The sequence below is a fragment of the Trachemys scripta genome, chromosome 2, assembly GCF_013100865.1.
Source record: "Trachemys scripta elegans isolate TJP31775 chromosome 2, CAS_Tse_1.0, whole genome shotgun sequence".
NCBI lineage: Eukaryota > Metazoa > Chordata > Testudines > Emydidae > Trachemys > Trachemys scripta.
In genome coordinates this window covers 169,597,815-169,616,702 of record NC_048299.1, presented here as the reverse complement: position 1 = coordinate 169,616,702, position 18,888 = coordinate 169,597,815, and the positions used below count along the sequence as shown (strand labels likewise).

The following is an 18,888-nucleotide window of genomic DNA, read 5'->3' as shown; positions in this document are numbered from 1 at the left end:
CACCTCATTCAAAGCTTTCTATATTTTTCTTTATCACCTACTGCCGTTAATGGTTCAGAAGCTGCTTGTGGGGTTCCCAGCCTGTGTTCTGTCCCATGCTATGTACTGTAAACTGTCTTGGGCTTGTCTGTAAGGTGCCTAGCACACATCCGATGCTCTAGGAACTCACATCAATAGCGATACTTCTCAGGACTGACGGGGAGAGGAGGATGTTACCTGTGGGACAGGATTTCATGTTTGACGTTTTACATTTTCTGCACAACTGTCGGTTATTTGCAATTCATTAGTACTTCCCTGGATCTTGTAGCCTCCCGGCAGCTTGACTAAAATGACAGGCTGAAATTCTAGATGTTTACTCTGTCACATTGAGCTACTGCTTCGAGCATTTTGGTTTCTGCATGTTTTGCTGCCACCAGTTACAACACTGATCTTTGTCTGACAAAAAAAATTAAGGACTAGAATGTGATTAAGGCTACAAGACATCAGAGGAGACTAAGAACTGCACCATGTAGCTAGATTTGTGCGACCTGGGTACTGGGTTTGGATGTGCAAGAATAAGTGGGCTTATTACCTATTTACTCTCTCCCCAGAGCAGGGAGTGGGAAGGAGAAGAGAATGGCCCCATCCTACCTTACTCACTGGCCAAAGTAGCTGAGCCAGTGTGAGAGGTAGTAACCTCCTGCTGGTATAGGCCACGCCTATCTCCCGCCCACCTGAAGGAGCAAGCAGGGGAGGAGTTATAACTGACAGGTGCCACAGTGTCTCCTAAAGATACTCATGGATTGGTGTAGACCTTGTCAGAGATGTGCCTAAAGACTCAATCTAGCTCTGGAGGTTTACTTTGGATGCCCAATGGTAACAGTGTCTGTGGACCAAGAGTCAGTTTGAAGGGGTCTTTTCTATAAATAAATTTCCCAGAGGGGAATAAAATAATACATATGCAGATTTGTTTTTCAAATTACAAAACTTTTCTTGTTTAAAGAATAATGGATTTATCCCTCTCCCCTCCCTCCACTAAATCCAACCAAGACAACTTTTTCCTGGTTTTCTCTCTCGCGCGGGGAGTGGTGGTGATTAAAATAAAAGCACACAAAAAATAATGCATTGAGGGCTTAGACTATGCATCCACACTAAAATGTTGCTTCATAGGTACGAAGTGTTTTTAAATACTCAACATTTTAGTCGGGAGTTTGGTTGCACTGAGGTATGGGGTACAGGGAGTGTGTACATACAGAACCAGGCCAAATCTGCTCTTGTGCCTTGATTCTACCATTCCTTGAGAGTGCAGAAAGTGGTGCAAGGATGCTGTGATCCCAGGCAACTGTGAGAAGAGATTATTGTGGAAATTTTCAAAAGGTGGCCTCTTTCTAGGTAGTGAGAAGGGTAGCTGATGCAAATGGCCTGTTGCATGCTCCAGCTAGAACTTAGAGCATGTTTGTGTGCTCAAGAGATTTTCAGAACAGTTTCTTAATTGCATCCAATGGGCCCTGGGCCTGAGCTCTCCTCCTCCCTTCTCTGTCTTTCCACCCTAGTCTGTTCCCCTCCTCTCCATGCCCATGACATTGAGCATGACAGAGGGATCCATCTCTTGCCCCTGCTTTTGAGGGTCACATCTGTTTTGAGTTCAGCAAGGTAGCTCCTCAGGAGCACTGCCACCAGCAAGATGTGTTACTCAGTTCATTCCCCCAGCTGCCCTACAATTGGATTTAATGCCCAATAGCCTCCACAGAGCAGAATTGTTTTGACAAAAGTAAAACAAAATCTCCACCTGTATATAGAAAATTCACATGGACTCCAACGCTTCAAAACCAGAACCATCTCTCTCACAGCATAGCCCAGTACAACTTTAGCTGCCAGGCAATATCAAAGGAATACTCACAGCTTGGCTGGAGTCTTTAGCTATCCAGGTAAAATGTGCAGAATGCCATTCTAGTGCTTAGTGTGCAGGATTGCCCATCAAAGCCAAGTTCCATTTGACAGAATTATTATTAAAAAATCTACTGATCCGCAGGGAGTATAATAGGGGCTTTAACCAGCCTCAGGGAAAAAGGCGCTTTAAGCAGCCCCACGGACACTTGCCTGACAAAGAGAACCCACAATGCCTAGAACTGCTCCTGCAAAGTGTGCTTACCGTACAGAGGCAATTCTGCCTCAGCAAGTGCAAATACAGTTCCCCTTGGGCCCAACAGGAACTGATCACACACACCCAATGGCAGAATTTCACTCTGCTTACTGAATTCAGGAACTCCTCTCCCGTATCCAAAAAGATTGAAATCCACTTAAAACTGGAGAAATGGCTCAGAATCCCATGTCTCAGTAAATGTTACAAAGCTGCAGCTCTCTAGTGGATGGCAAATGTCAGTAGAAGCTATTTCAACTTTGGATCATCCTTTCAACCTAGAGCACAGCTGATGAGCTTCATTTATAGTCTCCAAATTACGAGTATCAGAGGGGTAGCCGTGTTAGTCTGAATCTGTAAAAAGCAACAGAGTCTTAAAGGTGCCACAGGACCCTAACAGAAGTATTGGGAGCATAAGCTTTCGTGGGTAAGAACCTCACTTCTTCAGATGCAAGAACTGAGGTTCTTACCCACGAAAGCTTATGCTCCCAATACTTCTGTTAGTCTTAAAGGTGCCACAGGGCCCTCTGTTGCTTTTTCCAAATTACAAAGCTCTGGTCTCTCCCAGGAATCCTTCTGTGCAGGATTCACCTTCTCAGCTACTTGAACATTTCACCACTGATGCCTGGGGTCAGGATGGAACCACTACTTTTAGCTTCCTAGTTCTCGAGTTGAACAGGGCATAATAATTTGGATTGTGTGTGCCTGGCAATTTTGTATGTGGATTTTTATCTCCAGATAACATATGAACTCTTGAAAAGGTTACAGGCTAAACTCCAACTAGGGCCAAAGATGTGAAAGTCCATTTGTGACGCATGGCTAGAAAGGGTTAAACACTCTGCAAAATAAATAACCCTCAAAGGACATGTGGGGAGAGAATGTTTGTATTTTTGTGTATTTACATATGTATGAGTAGGGTCGACAATGTAATCAACAGTCCCTGTCTATGCTGTATTCTGATAATTCAGAGGTCAAAAAAAATCCCATCCTTTAAATGAATTGTAAACACGGAATATCTCGGTATTCATCTCTCTTTGAAATTTACTGTGAATGGTGGAGGAAAAAGCAAATAGCTTTATGTTAATTTGTGTAGCTGAGTACCAGTGATGGACCTCCTTCAAAGTCATCCTAATTACTTTTTGCTCCCCGAGGGAATCCCAACTTGTCAAAAAGGACATGAAATTGTATAAAAGATCCTTGGGTTCTGATTCTGTCATCTCAGATCTGCTTAAGCTTCATCAGGGGAAGTTTAAGTTGCAAGACTGAGGTCCCAGTTATGCTGGTAAGCCCTGAATGTGATATTTGGACATTGGACTATAAACTATTTCTGAAAGAACTCTTTGCAACCACAAAGCTCACCATCTCTGCTATGAATCTCACCTAAATGAATTGAACTCATGTCTGTGTATATTGATCTTTTAACCATACTCGCTCTCTTTTGTTTTTTAATAAATTTTAGTTTAGTTAATAAGAATTGGCTGTAGGGTGTATTTGGGTAAGATTTGAAACATTCATTAACCTGGGAGGTAATGTGTCCGATTCTTTGGGATTGGTAGAATCTTTTCTTTTATATGATGAAATAAGATTTACAGACATTTTCATCATATTTTACATGGGCATGTGGATGGAGGCCTGAGGCTGGATCACTTTAAGGGAAATGTATTGTTTGGACTTCTGAGTAACGAGTAAGGTAATAAAGAAGATGTTCTATGCTGCCTTGGTAAATCTAAGTATTGGAATATCCACCAGCTTTTTGGGGTTTGGCTGCCCCATTCTTTGCAGTTCACCCTAATTGAGTGACCATAGCTGGCTCCCCACTAGGACTCTGGTCACACCATTATTTTTCTTCTTCCTTAGCCACCACCCCAGTCTCTTCCCAGAGGATGTTGGGTAAACTAACGAATGCTTAGCAGCTATGCCCATTAGATTTCAGTTTTTGTTTTCATGTTATATTTTGTATATAACCATAGTAACAATCACTAAGACAAATGGAGGCCCAGATTGATGTACTGCTGTAGTGGGTATGTGCTGAATACACCGCAGGGCAGCATTTTGAACTACCTGAAGGAACCATTTATTTTGGTGACTGGCAAGATTTTTGAACAGGGCTTCTGTTAACGTGCCACTGTGGGAGTTGTACTGTACTTGTTTGATTAGTGATCATACCTGTTAAGAATGACATATCTACTCAGGCAGATCTGGGTTAGACTGGGACTGGGAGGAGCAATGGAACATCCAATATGTACACAGACATTACATTTTTCTTGCTGCGCTCAAAAACATGAGCCTTTCGGACTGATCCTCTCTTCTGAGGAGCACTCAGGACAGCTGAGGAGAGGGGGCTTTAAGCCATGTTTGCGCTCCTTGATCCTGGGCCCACTTCGCACTGGTCCAGTCCCCCCACTGTAAGTCAGAGCAGCCTAAAGGAGACCATAACTTGTGTTGGCTGCCAACAGCCCCAGTGGAACTGTTACAGCAGTCAGGGAGCATCAGGGAACAAAAATGTCCTTGCCAAATGCTATTTCAAAGATTAGGCCCTCTGCACCAGCCACAGGTAAGTAGGCATTATAGGAGCTACTAAAGTGGCTGTACATAATCAAAAGATCCCCTCGTGCAGCATCATCATCCTGTGTTTGGCTAAACCAGTCTTTGTGCTGGCTGAAGGCTACACTCCTGCAGGGGAGAATCTGATCCAGAGTGTTCTGCTTGTAGTTGCAAACGTGCTGGATCACTAATGGGAGAAAAAATGTCCTTAACTGCAATTAGATGTGAAAAGTGGCCTTCTGCTTATGGGGCCATAGTTCACATTGTCTCTTTTTTTTTTTTGGGAAAATGCAGGATTAGTTTTCTATGCTCATTAAGACAATGGGACTGACATTAGAAACAAGTTTCTGAGACTCAGAGTTAACGTCATGAGTTTGTACAGTAATTATGGCATTGCAAAGATTTGTTCACTTTTGGCAAAGAAAGGTTATTTCTATTTTCCTTCCTTCCAAGGATGTGTTCATGTCTAAATTTTAAAATAAAATCACAAATACTTTAAAAGTTTAAAAGTTTATTGCAAGAATGCAGCAGTCAGCCTTTTTTTGGTGTTACATGGAAAATGAACAAGCAAAATGAGTAGAAAATATAGAGCATGGTGAAAGAAAAGTACATGTTAATAATATCTCCCCATAATGAAGTTATAATTGAACAGTCAACCAAGTACATTATCTGTGGAAGAGGATACAGCTTCTCATGTTACAGTACAGTATCCAGATTGATAAGGAAATGCGTTTTCCATCCACAATGTAACTACTTTTCTTTAAAAAAAAAGTAAAATAAAATAAAATAAAATGGCTAGGCTGGGAAAAAAGTAAACTGTTCAAGATTTGAAAATATTGTGTTATCAGCTTACAGTTGTGAGGGTATGGAAATGGGAGAAGCAAACAATAGCCCATGCAAAATATACAGGAAGAGATTAATCAAAAATCCAAACATTAAAAAATTGTGAAACTCTCAACTGTTGCATTTTGCTGTCCTGCAATCTTCTCTTCAAAAGTCTACACCCAAAACATTTTACAGCTTTTTAAGAAGAGTAGAGAAGTTAATCACACCCAGAAAGGACTTTATGATTTATTTTGGGCATGAGTTTATTTTCCAGGAAGGTCACTGCACCCAAGCAAATAATAGTATGACCACAAACCAGTTTGTTTTGTTTAAAGTGAAAGTAATACAGATTCATCTAAATGAAATTAAAATTCAGAAACACTTGTTAACTGACTACTAACGCCCGATAGAGCTGCTGCTGAAGGCTGAATAGGAATAAGAATATGAAGCATTTGCTGATGCATCTAAACTTCCTCTCCTGGATCCACTTCGTGAGCCTGAGCGGGAGCCTGAGCGGGAGCCAGGGGCAGAGGAGACATTATAGGGACTAGAGATGCCTTTGGACGAAACAGAAGCAGCTTCCAACAGTCTCAGCCCAGTGACATCCTCCACCATTGATCGACTCATTGCATCTTTGTAGGATATTTTCAGCTTGGTCTTGGGGCAGGTCAGAATTTTGGTATAGCTGTTAGTGTCTTGCAATCTCTGAGCATTCCGCCCATCAATCAATCCTTTCCTAATGGCTTCCTCCATACTAATTCTTCCACGCACTTCTGGATCGACAAGGCCTCCAGTGAGGTACTGGAATTCAAGAAAGCGCTGACCAGCCTCATAAGGCAGCCACTTTTCCTTCACTGCCTCTGCTGCTGACATTCTAGTGCCACCCTTTAAGCCTTCAAACCCTAAGAAGGCCTTCTGAGCTGGCTTGAGCCGTGTGGCCATATCGTGATCAATGATGCCTTGAGCAACTGCATCCTGAAGTGAAAGCCTTTGGCCCGTGGTAGGACACATTATGCCTCCTGTGCAGGCCTGGGCTTCGAGCAACCGCTGTCCTGTAATGCTGTCGACAATGCCCCGTTGTATAGCTTCTGAAATGGAGATTCTCTCCAAGTTTTCAGTATCAAATATGGCTGCAATGGGGCTGCATTCCTCCAGGGGTGCTGAAAAAGAACCACTCTTTCTCACTGAAGAACTCCTGACACTCAGCACTGTGGGAGATTTAGTCACTGACTCATGCTTAAATACTTCATCACCGCCATTCTTGCAGGAAATCATGTCTGCAAATTGTGTAAGGCTCAAGCTTCCAGAACGGTACTGGTCAAAAAATTTCCTTTCAACAAGACCCTTATCAATAGCATTCTGAATGTCATACTGATTGCCTGTTTTCCTGTCCACAAGGACCACTCTTGTGCTTCCATCTGACCCTGTAATAGTTATTTCTTCCCACTCACACTCCTGTTCAGAAAGTTCCATGTAAGTGTCATAATCTATGAGGCCTTTATTGTACGCCTCCTGCACTGACATTTCCCGGTTTGTTTCTGGATCTACGATGACAACCCTGCGTTTCCTAAGGGTGTTCTTCTGTGAAGTTTGCACCACCTTTTTCTTGTCTCTCAGGGGCAGAAGACAGAGCCCTGTTGCTTCATCCTTTATGCACCTTTCTTTCAGCTGCAGGTAGGTCAGATTTTCTTCGGTGTTAGGATCAAAAAAACCCTTCGTATCATCACTTGGGTCTGAGAGGATTAAACTGAGCTCTTCATTGAAGTAACCACGTGTGTATGCCATGTGAACCGGCAAACGGTGGCTTTCTTTGGGGTCAATGATTCCCCCAGTGGCAATCTGAGCCTCTAGCAAACGAATGCCATGGCCTTTCTCAATGAGCTCCTTATTCATTGCCTGGAACAAGGAGATGATATTTCCTGTTTCTGGGTCTTTGTACCCTGTGACTGCTCTTTCAGCAGAGAGAAGTTTGTCTTTAAATTCAATTCCAATAAGGCCTCTTTTGTAAGCTTCCTCAACTGGTAGCCTCACATTGCTGACAGGATCCACCATGAAACCAGTGGCTGCTTGGGCTTCTAGAAGTTCAAGGGCTGTACCCGGTCTAACCAGGCCTATTTTCATGGCCTGATAAATGCCAAGCTTCTCTTTAGTGGCCTCATTGTAGATCCCTGCTATGCAACTAGAGCCCTGGAGGAAATCCTTAATACTGTCACTGACTTCTTCCACACTAATTGTGCCTGCTTCGAGACCACATGCTGTTGATTCCTGAATAATTCCAGAGCTGACCAGTTCACTTATGGGGACAGGCTGCCTAATCCCTTGAAATGACATACTTCTCTTGTGCACGGGAAGGAGAAGTAGGCCAGTGTGAGGTTCAATCCTGCATTTTTCCCTCAGCTGGATGTAACTGACCGCCTTCTTGGTTGCAGGGTCAATAAAATTCTTTGAAGCACCTTGAGGGTTATTCAGGACTCTGTACAGGTCTTTGTCAATCAACCCACGAGACAAAGCAACATCTTTTGGCAAGAAAACACTGTTGACAGGGTCAACAATGCCTCCTGCAGCCATCTGGGCTTCAAGCAGGCGAATCCCAGTTTCCCTGTCAATCAGATTTTTCTTGATGGCATCAGACACTGGCACTGTTTTTCCTGAGAATGGATCTTTAAATCCCATAATAGCCTTCTCTGCTGTATAGATTTGTTCTCGGTCATCAAAGTCAATCAGGTCTCTGGCAATCGCACTGTCCACAGTCAACAACTCATTTCTGTGCGGGTCAATCACGCCTCCTGTAGCTGCCTGGGCTTCTAAAAGCAGGACTGTGTTTTCTGGGGTAAGAAGCTGCTTCCGTTTGGCCTCCAACAAAGTGTACTTCTCCTTCGGAGTAAGAGATGCTCCTGCAATAGCCCCTGCCCCTCTAAGATAAGGTTCGATGTCAGCAGCAACTTCTTCCACTGACCTTTGTCCCCTCAGGAGCTTATCCAGGGTGCTTTTGTCTATCAACTGACATTCATAGAGCTGAATTGCTGTAATTTTCTTACGCAGCCCATTAAACAGCAATTTGGAAGGATCAATGGCAAAGTCCTCTTCCGTCTGAGTACATCTGTGGGATCCACATGGGCGATACTTAAGTTTCTCAATCTCCCTTTGCATTCTGAGGCGCTCGGCATCCATATCCGATTGGCTTTTGCAGCTGATCTCTTCCAATCTGCACTTGTATCGGTCTTCAATCCTCTTAATCTCCATTTGTAACCTTTCAATCTCAATCCTCAGGGCATTCTTCTCCCTCTCACTCTTTTCTCTCTCAGATTCAAACTTTCTAATGGTCTCTTCATTTCGGGAATACTGGCTCTTCCACTGATTTAAGTCATTCAGGATTTGTTGTTTCTCACTTTCCAGCCGTTGTTTCAAACGAGACTCTGATTCCAGTGTAACCTTTGCACGGTTCAGCTCTTCTTCTAATCTCTGCAGCCTTGCCCTGTCTTGTTCCAAGGTACTTATTTTTATCAGCAGGGTCTCTCTTTCTTGCATAATGTGAGTATACTGACTTTGGGATTCTTGAATCCTGTTGGATGCCTAAAATTTAAAAAGCGAAAAATTGAGAGAGAGAAATGTTAATTATAATTCCCACTTATGATGTTCTTTATCTTTTTCCCATAATTTAACATATCACGTATTGGCACTGGAAAACCTTCTGAATATCCCTATGCTGTATCCAAGATTCTGACTATGTTTTAATATACACTGACACCTTCTCTGAAAACATTTCTGCTAGCACCTAGCACATAGTGCCTCAGACCCACTTTTCGCTTATAGACTGTACTGCAGCCCATCCTAACTGTCTTGTTTTTAATTCTGTCTGTGGGTTAGGGAAGCCTTGGTTTTATGGTGATCAGTTACCTTCTGACTATATTTTTACTATTACTCATACTATATATGTACAGTGTACACAGACACATAAAGGGCCTGATCCTCAGCTGGTGAAAATGGACATAGCTCTATTTACTTAGGCCTCCTCTTCTTGTCAAGATTTCTTATTTTCAGTTCCAAATATTTTTACTTGGATTTCTTTAAATTTTAATGAATTTAATGTCACTTAACGTATGCGTACACATATGCACAGAGATATATAGAATGCATACTCTATATGCATCAACTGTATTAAATTAAATAAACTATGTATGTAACATATATGTGTGTGTGTGTGTTTCTGAGTAGAGACATAGATAGACAGACAGACAGACCGACCGAAAAGAGAGAAACAATATTAGGAGTTTAAAAAGAGAAAAACAAAGGGAAAGAACGATGCTGAGAACAGAATCGGAAGACAAGTACCGAGGATGATATAATAAAAGATTACAGAGAGTAAGTATAGGGAAAATCATGGATGTAATAGAAAAATATTTTGAAATAAGCACAGAAGACGTGAAACTAAACTGCAAAGTGGCAGAGTTATGAATGATGTTTTTGACAGATGGTATATCATAACTATGTATTTCATAGTTACATATACATGCATAAATATATCCTGTAATACAGTGGTGTATACGTAATATATTTATTTACACATATATTCAACCATATATATAAAAAACACACACACAGATTTTAAAGAAGAATTACTTTCTGGAAAACAAAGCAATACAGATGTGGATTTGTTCTATTACTGTATATATAATATATGTATTAAACCTGCTCAGTAGATAAGGTTTCATAAATGCTCACTTGTACATGTAATAAATGGAAACTGCTCTTTGGCAAGTGACCAAGCAAAAGAATGAAGGATAAAATTCCATATTTTAAAATTATCTCTGTAATCACATATCATGGATATTTTGGGGAATATGGGCTCGTAGTAAAAGTTTCAGAGGAGCCCAAGTGGCTTAGTACCAAGTCCCATTGAAAGGCAATGACACTTAAGCTTCTAAGTCACATAAGCACTTTTGAACATTTTACTCTCAATCCTCAGCTGCAGCCAAAGATATGCTCAACCCACTTGAGGAGAGGGGGCAAAGCCTCTTAAGCCACTTCTGCGGCTCCTCAGTTCTGGGGCTAGCAGCTGGTTCAGCGCCTGGTGCAATTTACAATAGTCTCCGGACTGTTTTCCCTTTTGCTGGATGAAACAGTCCCCAAGTGTATACAGCCCACGGGCACAGCTGAAACACAGTGGCAATCCAGATACTCCCTCTTCCCCTGTGGCTGTAAAGTGGGGATTAGCACAGAGCTAGGGTTTCCTTCACACTGGGGGAAGCCTCAGCTGGATGGGTAGCATAGCTTTATGGCCCATTGACACTGCTTCAGGGGTGCAGAGGAGCTAGAAAAGGGACCTGGATCTGACTATTTTAAAAATCAGATTTAAAAGGGAAATGAATCTCAATTATAATTAAACAGCAAAGAGTAAATTAAAAGCCATTGGAGTCAATTATAATTAAACAGCAAAGAGTAAATTAAAAGCCATTGGAGTCAATTATAACATCGGAGAAACAGTAAAGTCGTGATCAAATATTTGTGAATACCTCTAGCGCCTGCTTTTGGAATTTTTCAATTTCCTGTCTCAAATTTTCCCTTTCTCTGTGTAAATCATTAATCAGCCCCTGAAGTTCCAGGGTTTGCTTGCTGCTTGTTTTGAGTTGATTCTTTAGTTCAGCAATAGTAGCATTTTTTTCACCATCAGCTTCACTTTTGCCCCTTCTTAGATCATCATATTCCAATCTTAAATTGCGCAACTCTTCCTCTAACATCAAGTGTTCCTTGGTAAGGTTCTCAGTAAGAGACTGAAGTCTTTCGATTTCTATTTTGCACTCATTCAGGCTCCTGCTTTTGTCCTCAATAGCTTTCTGCAAGTGCTCATTTCGGAGGTGAGCCTGTTTTAAGTGTTCCTGCTCTTGAACCAACTGGTGGCTTAAAGTTTCAATCTCGGATGTGTATTTTCTTATCTCCTCCATGAATCTCTGCTTTTCTCTTACTTGACCATCTAGTAACTCTCTCTGGTGCTTAAGGTCATCTTCACTCCTTTTCTTTACAATGGACACTTCCTCTATCTGCTGAGTGAGATTGGTGATTTTAACTGACTGCTCTCTGAAAGATCTCCTCATACTTTCTAATTCCTCTTCTACTTTCTTCCTCTTGGAAGACTCCTCCATTGTGTTTTTATTCAACCTACAAAGTTCCTCTTCCAGTTTATGTTTCTGGAGCTGCAAATCTTTTATAGTGCTTTGCAACTTTGCACTTTCTTGATCCTTCCCTTTCTTCTCTTGTGAAATTCTTTCATATTCAATTTTCAGTCGTGTCAGTTCCTGTTCCTGGATCCTCAGTTTGTTGATCGTCTCTGTCGCACTGACATTAGTTTTCTGCAGATCAAACTGAACTCTTTGTAATTGTTTATTTTCCTCCTCTAAGTCTTTCCTTTTACTTGTTTCCACTTCAAACGACTTTCTCAGTCTTTCAATCTCTTTGTTTCTCTCCTGAATTGTCTTTGCCGCATCATCAAGTGACTGCTTGTATCGCATGCTTTCTTCCGAGTGCATCTGAATGACCTGTTTTAGCTCAACCTCCAGTTGATGTTTCTTCTGGGAGATCTCTGAGCTAGTTGCTTTCTGCTGTTGAGCATTTTCCTCTATTTTTCTAAGGTTCTCTGTTGTCTGACTTATTGTGTTCCTCAGTCTCCTAATTTCCTCACACAAATTCCTATTTTCTCGCGAGGCATTGTCAAGCTGTGTTCGGTAACTACTCGTGTCCTCTTCTTTTTGCACAGTAATCTGGTGAATCGTAGTCTTGGTGATATTAATTTCGGTCTCGTACTTGTTCTTTAAACTAATAATTTCCTCATCAAAATTGTTCCTTACCTTAGCCAGTTCATTTTCAAGTTGCCAATGGCTTTTAGCCTCTTCCTGAAGCTGAATCTTTAATCTTTCTAGCTCCTTTGTCTTTTCCTGGATAGTTAATGCAGCCTCCTCAAGTGCCTGCTTATACCTTGAGTTGTCTTCATTACGCTGCTGAATTATCTGCTTCAACTCCAGCTCCAGCTGTTGCTTCTGCTGTGACACTTCAGAACCACAGGCCTTTTGCTGAAGAGCGTTTTCTTCTGCCCTCCTTCGTTGCTCTGTTGTTTGCAAAATGGCATCATTGAGTCTCACAATCTCATCTTTAAGGTCTCTGTTCTCCCTCGCCAGTCTATCCAACTGGTTTCTGAGACTTTTTGTATCATCTTCTTTTTGGGAAGCTATCTGATGGATTGTGGTCGTCTTAATATTAATTTCAGTCTCATACTTGTTCTTTAAATTACTCATCTCCTCGTTAAACTGATTCCTTACCTTAGCCAGCTCATTTTCATATTCCCTCTTCCGTACGCCCTCATCCTGGAGAAGAACCCTTAACTTTTCTATCTCGTACTCTTTCTCCTTGATAAACTTCTCAGACTCTAACTTTTGCCAGCTCAGGCTATCTTTCTCATTTTGTCTTGCTTTCTGCAGTTGGTCATAGTCATTTTTCTGCTGCTCGTATCTATCCTCCATCTGCTTCCTTTTCCTTTTCTCATCTTCAATCTCATAAGTCAGTCTTGTTATCCTGTCATTGAGATCCTTTATCTGACCATAGCATTTGTCCAGGTTTTGCTTAGCAGAACTGCCATCCATCTCAGCTTGTCTCTTCAACTCCTCCAGACTCATGAGCTTTGCTTTGAGCTGGGAACAGTCCACCTGGAACTTCTGCAGATTCTGTTCCAGAAATTTATACTTGTTGCTATTATCGGAATTTGCATCTCTGGCAAGCCTGAGCTCTTCTTCTAGCATTTCAATTTTAGTGCTTTTCATCTGTGGGATAAAAATTGAAAAAATGGGCTATGATAACTATTTTGAACCCATCCTATGAATTACATCTTAAAAACCAACAACTGCAAGGAACATGCCCAACAATGCACAAAACTTTTATTTAATCACATCAGGACAGACTCAGATACCCATATTCACACCGAGTAGTACCTAGTACCTTACTCTGCAAAATCAATAGGATGATTTCCAGAGTAAGATTCTACCTGATGAGAGTATAGGTGGCACAATTTGGCTTTTTGTTTTGGCAAGATCAAAGCTCCCAGTGCCACATGCTGTTGGGAATGAATGAAATATCTTAGTTTCAAACACATTTAAATTCCCCTCTACCCAGAATTTACTAGCAATTGATATTGTTCATACCTAAGGCTACAATTCTTTCATGGAGGTCACAGAAGTCACAGAATCTGTCACTTCCAGCGACCTCCATGAATTCAGCCCAGGCAACCAGGAGCTGCAGGGTCCCCCTGCCACCTGGCATGGATACCCCAGAGCTGCCATGGGCGGCGGAGCTACCCCAGAGCTTCCTGCCGCCGGCATCAGTGGGGGGACCCTGGAGCTCCAAGCCCCCACAGGGGATGGGAGCACCCAGAGCTCCGAGAAGGCCCCTGCACCTGTTTAGCCAATGGAGGTGGTGTGGAGACCCCACAACTGATTTTGTCAGTGATATTTTTAGTAAAAGAATCACTAACAGATCACAGGCTTCCATGAATTTTTCTTTATTGCCCATGACCCGTCCATGACTTTTACTAAAAATATCCATGATAAAATCTTTGCCAGATTCATACCGCCCCCTCTCCTGCAGGTGCACAGTGCCCCAAAAGAGGTAGGGTGGATGTAGGATCCCAGCTGTCTGCACTGGCCTGTAGAACAGGACTAGTATAGCAGAGTGAGTGGATTATATGCCGTTAAAGAAACATAGAAGTGGGCACATTCCCCCTGTGCTCCAGGGAGCTCCTTCAGAGATGGTGTTCACAAAAGGCACACATGTTCCCTTAAATAAGCTCACTTTAATGGGCTCACTATATTTGCAATCAATCACTTTCCTACATACACCTTACATTCCTCACACATGACCTCTGAATTGGGCCTGATTCTGGTCTCATCATGATGCATCACATCAACAGTAATGCCACTAAAAATCAGTGGAATCACAACACTGCAAAAGGACATAAGATCAGACTCAGGCCCACAGAATGGGTATGTGGTTTGCAGAAGTAGTCAGGGTTGACCTACTAGGTGAGTGCTGGGTACTTTTGCTATTCCCACCTCACATGTAAGTCTAATAAACACCAGCTTCTACATCACCTCAAAATTGGCCCTGCAAGTCACTACCACCATCTTTAAAACGGGGAGAATGGAATTTATTTGCCTACTTCAGAAGTGTGCTGCGAGGATTCATTAGCTTGTTACTGATATAATTCAGGGTGTTTTTTCCTTTCCAATACTTTGTTTTGCATTTCACTAAGGGAAAAAGCTTTTGACCAGAGATACCTTGCTCTCAGATACTGTGGTGACAATGGAAAGTACCAGAAATAAAACAAGTAGGTTACCTTCAAATCCTCCATGCTCTTCAATATTTCACTTAAGAATTTGTAATAATCCCCTGATCTTGTAAGAAGCTCTATGTACCGAGACTGAATTTCTGCAGCCTGGAAAATAAAAACAGAACCATGGTCAGTCTATATTAGAAAGCTGTATGAGACCAGATAGGGGCTCAGGATTTTTTAAATGGTTTAAATATATTCCAAGAAACATTGATTTAGAGAGTGTGCAGCTAATTCTCTGCCTTCAAACAACTCCCGATAACCCTACGAGACTTTGGGAAGTGAAAATGCCCCTTTCTGAGAAGGCTATGCCTCTTTTTTCCGATATCCATTTGCCCCACTGCAGATATGGTGTGAAATCCTGGGTTCAGTTCCCCGCATCACCATATATTTGGGGCAAGTTCAGGTAAAAGTGTCAAAAGCACCTAAGTGACTAATGAACCTACGTTCCATTTTCAAAAGTGACTTAGGCACTTTTGAAAATTTTACCCTTAACCAATCTGTGCCCCACCTGTAAAATGGAAATGATATCCCAGTCCTGCCCTAAGAGCTGATTAGGGAGATTTAATGAAACAACACTTCTATATTTTAGCCACTGATTTCTGCTCTGCTCCTAGGATAAGAGAGGAAGGTTTCACACTTCTAATTTTATTTTGAAATGCAACGGATTCAAAAATGCTTTGTGACCATGTTATCTATTCAGTGTGACATGCTGAAGTTAAACATTACAAATAGAAGCCGCCATGATATTCTAACTTTTGATGTACGATGGAATGTAACATTTCTTACAGTGAAGCAGTAATGATGGCACAGAACTTTTCTCTCATTTTCTGCATCCAAAGGGGGATTTGGACGCAGTGAAACCGGTGCGGTTCCACTGCACAGGGGGCTCGCTATACAAGGATGTGAAAGGAGATCTGGTGATTCCAGAAGGAAGAATTAGGATGTTGGATCCATGACAATGTAGATCCATCAACTATACACATGTGTGCGTGAGCAGCTCTATTGCTGCTCCGCAGAAGGATCCATCCACTCAGCCCCCTGGAACTCTCCTGCACAAAGTCTGGCAAGTCAGGCATGGCACAATGGAAAGGATTTGCCCTTAAGAGTCCAGATTGGCTTAACAGAAATGCTCATAGACCCTAAACAACAGTAGTGCTAGCGATTAGGATTCAGCAGCGTATCTAGCAGGATAGCTTCAGCCGAAACATCTCATGTGAATAAATACAGTTTACAAGGAACTGGGGGGGAAAGGCAATGTACCTCTTGAAGAATCAACCCCGCAGGTGACTGAACTATAGTCTTCTTGATAGGTATGTTGAGCAATGTTTCCAATCCTGAACTGTAGGAAGCAGCCAGTAATTCATAATCCTGTAAGGATGAGAACAGAACACAATGCATTTTTAATGAATGCTGAGAAACCTCTCCTGGTCCAGATTTTTAGAACTGTACCCAAGTATTTATTGCTGTCAAAGGCTATATGCGCTCCTCTGTTTACATAGTATGGGGGAATCTGATCAGCCTGAATCCTGCAGAGGACACTCAGATGAGCGTGTGTGCGCGCTGCGCAGAGGGGAAAGGTGTTTGGCTCTGTGTGTGTGTGTTTGGCATGGTTAGTTAGGTGGAAGGACTCCTGGGTGCAATTGTTCTGTCACCTTTTCCCCTAGAACAGCAGTTCTTAACCAGGGGTCCGAAGCCCCCGGGGAGCCGTGAGCAGATTTCAGGGGGTCCTCCAAGCAGGCCCAGCATTAGACTCACGGGGGTCCAGGGCAGAAAGCTAAAGCCCTGCCGCTCCAAGCTCCACCACACCTGGGGCTGAAGCTGAAGCCTGAGCAACTTAGCTTCACTGGGCCCTGTGTGGTGTGGGGCCCCAGGCATTGCCCTGCTTGCTACCCCCTAATGCCGGCCCTGGCTTTTATATGCAGAAAAATAGTTGTTGTAGCACAGCTGGGCCGTGGAGTTTTTATAGCATGTTGGGGGGACCTCAGAAAGAGAAAGGTTGAGAACCCCTGCCCTAGAGCATTAACAGAATAACCTCCTCTGTGCCTTTTTTACATCACAGAAGGGGTGTGAACACGTGCCAGACACAACAGAGCACGAGATGGGGCTGGGAGAAACATGGAGACAAAAGCAAGCCATACAGAAGGATCACCAAAGATCACCATTACTGTCCCCTGTGGATCTTTCTTGACCTCTGTGGCTATTGTATACTCCTCCTCCCTGATCTGCACTGCCATTGGCCCTGCCTCCCAAAGCAACCCAGAAGCCCCAGATTTCTCATCCACTCCCACCCTTTTAATGTGTGACATGGAAAATTTGGTCTGGATATATAGTGCCTTTGATCCTCCTTCAGAAATCCAGCAGAGGTCAGTGGGAGCTCCATGCTGGGATGAAAGGAAGTGATGGCCTTAAATATGCAAGTAACTGAGGGTACAAATTGCTTTCAGTAAGTTCTGCTTTCCCCAAGTGCTTTACACTAGCAATTTCTTCACATACAGACCGGTCTGAAAGAGGTGAGTGTGGGAGTTTTGCCTGAGTAAGAGCTAAGTGAAAACTGCAGGAGGGGGTCCACATAGTGAAAAGCCATTCCTTGTTTAAGTGCTAGAGTAAATGTACCTTAATTGCAGCTGCACACAGATCTGCTTGCTTGAGAACCTCCTCCACTTTGTCTCGTTTTCCTGTTATTTCACTATGCAAGTTCTGTCCAGGAAACAATAAAATATATTTTAAAAATTAATGCACTTCCACTTGCCAAGATTCTCCCTTGTTGAGGAGAACAGCAGGTGCCTGTTGCTTTCTTGAAAAGGTGACTGCAATATAATACGATGGAATCATCAACGGCTTAAGCCTAAAATCCTTACTCTGTTACTCAGGCCTTCCACAGACTAACTCTCGTTGGATCGATGGAAACTTGCCTAACAACTGAGTAACAACTGAGTAAGGACCTCAGGATTTGGGAAGTGCCTGACTTTAGCTAACACCCATTAAAAACCCTCTTTTTACTGGATTTTCCGGCTGTACTGATCACGTAACTTATATCAATTAGACTCCCTTGGACTAAATTCAAAGGTGATGTGTAAGGAAGTGTCAGTAGGTGGGCGTGAGTCTAAGAGGGTCTGTGCTCAATTCTTGGCTGTGCTGTTGCACATAGTAGGGATACTAATACTGCCTTGCGCCCTCCGTTTATACAGAGCTGAGGGCAAGTCTACACTACAGTGCTACGTCGGCGCAGCTGCACTGCTGTAAAGCATCTGGTGAAGACTCACTATGCTGACAGGAAAGTCCTCTCCCGTCAGCATAATTACTTCACTTCGGCGAGAAGCAGAAGCTATGTCAGCGGGAGAGCGTCTCCCGCCAACATAGCACCAATGTGGACAGTGCGAAACTTGTGTCACTTGAGGGGGAGGGGCTTTTTCACACCCCTAAGCGATGTAAGTTAGATCAACGTAGGCCATAGTATAGACCTGCCCTGAGGCACAGATAAATTGGTGACCAAACTGTGAAACCCTACACGCAATGGTGAGTAGCTACTCACGAGTAGCACTGTGGATTTCAATGGGACTACTTGTGACGGTAAGTGCTCACCAATATGAGGAAGAGCTTCACAGTCTGGCTATAGGTGACTTGATCAAAGTCACATAAAAAAATCAGTGGCAGAGACGGGAATTGACCGTAGCCTTTCTGAGTCCTAGTTGAATGCTTTAAGGACAAAACCATTCCTGACCCTGAACATTATGGGGCACACTGGGCTCCAAGATTCCCCCCCTGAAAATAGGCTGGAAATTTTGTGAGAGCAAACTTAGACTCTACTTGAGCAGGGATGAGTTGGCACAGAAATGCCTGGTATTTCTAAACACTCAACTCACCAGCGAGGACCCGGGTTGTGGCTGTCACCATTTTTTAAGAGCTGGAGAACAGTACTTCCAGAATGGTTTTCATGGCCAATCTATACGTTCTAATATCCTTTTTGACTGTAAGTTATCTACCTTATTTATAGGAGGACAGTTACCATAGAAGTAACAATCCTAAC

The 18,888-nt window shown here is 42.7% G+C and overlaps 1 protein-coding gene across 2 annotated transcripts in view; it reads right to left on the bottom strand.

Moving 5' to 3' along the window:
- Positions 1 to 5,714: 5,714 nt before the first annotated feature.
- The window catches only part of DSP (desmoplakin), a 48,763-nt gene continuing 35,589 nt past the window's right edge, over positions 5,715 to 18,888 (bottom strand). Inside the window, exons 20-24 of one of the 2 annotated variants that reach the window (XM_034762280.1) lie at positions 17,475 to 17,558; positions 16,122 to 16,229; positions 14,865 to 14,963; positions 11,002 to 13,296; positions 5,715 to 9,061 (exon numbers count right to left, since the gene is read on the bottom strand). In XM_034762280.1, coding sequence (XP_034618171.1) covers positions 5,885 to 9,061; positions 11,002 to 13,296; positions 14,865 to 14,963; positions 16,122 to 16,229; positions 17,475 to 17,558 — 5,763 coding nt within the window. In that variant the 3' untranslated portion in view covers positions 5,715 to 5,884. The remainder of the gene's footprint in view (positions 9,062 to 11,001; positions 13,297 to 14,864; positions 14,964 to 16,121; positions 16,230 to 17,474; positions 17,559 to 18,888) is intronic. The other variant, XM_034762282.1, reaches the window with a different exon arrangement.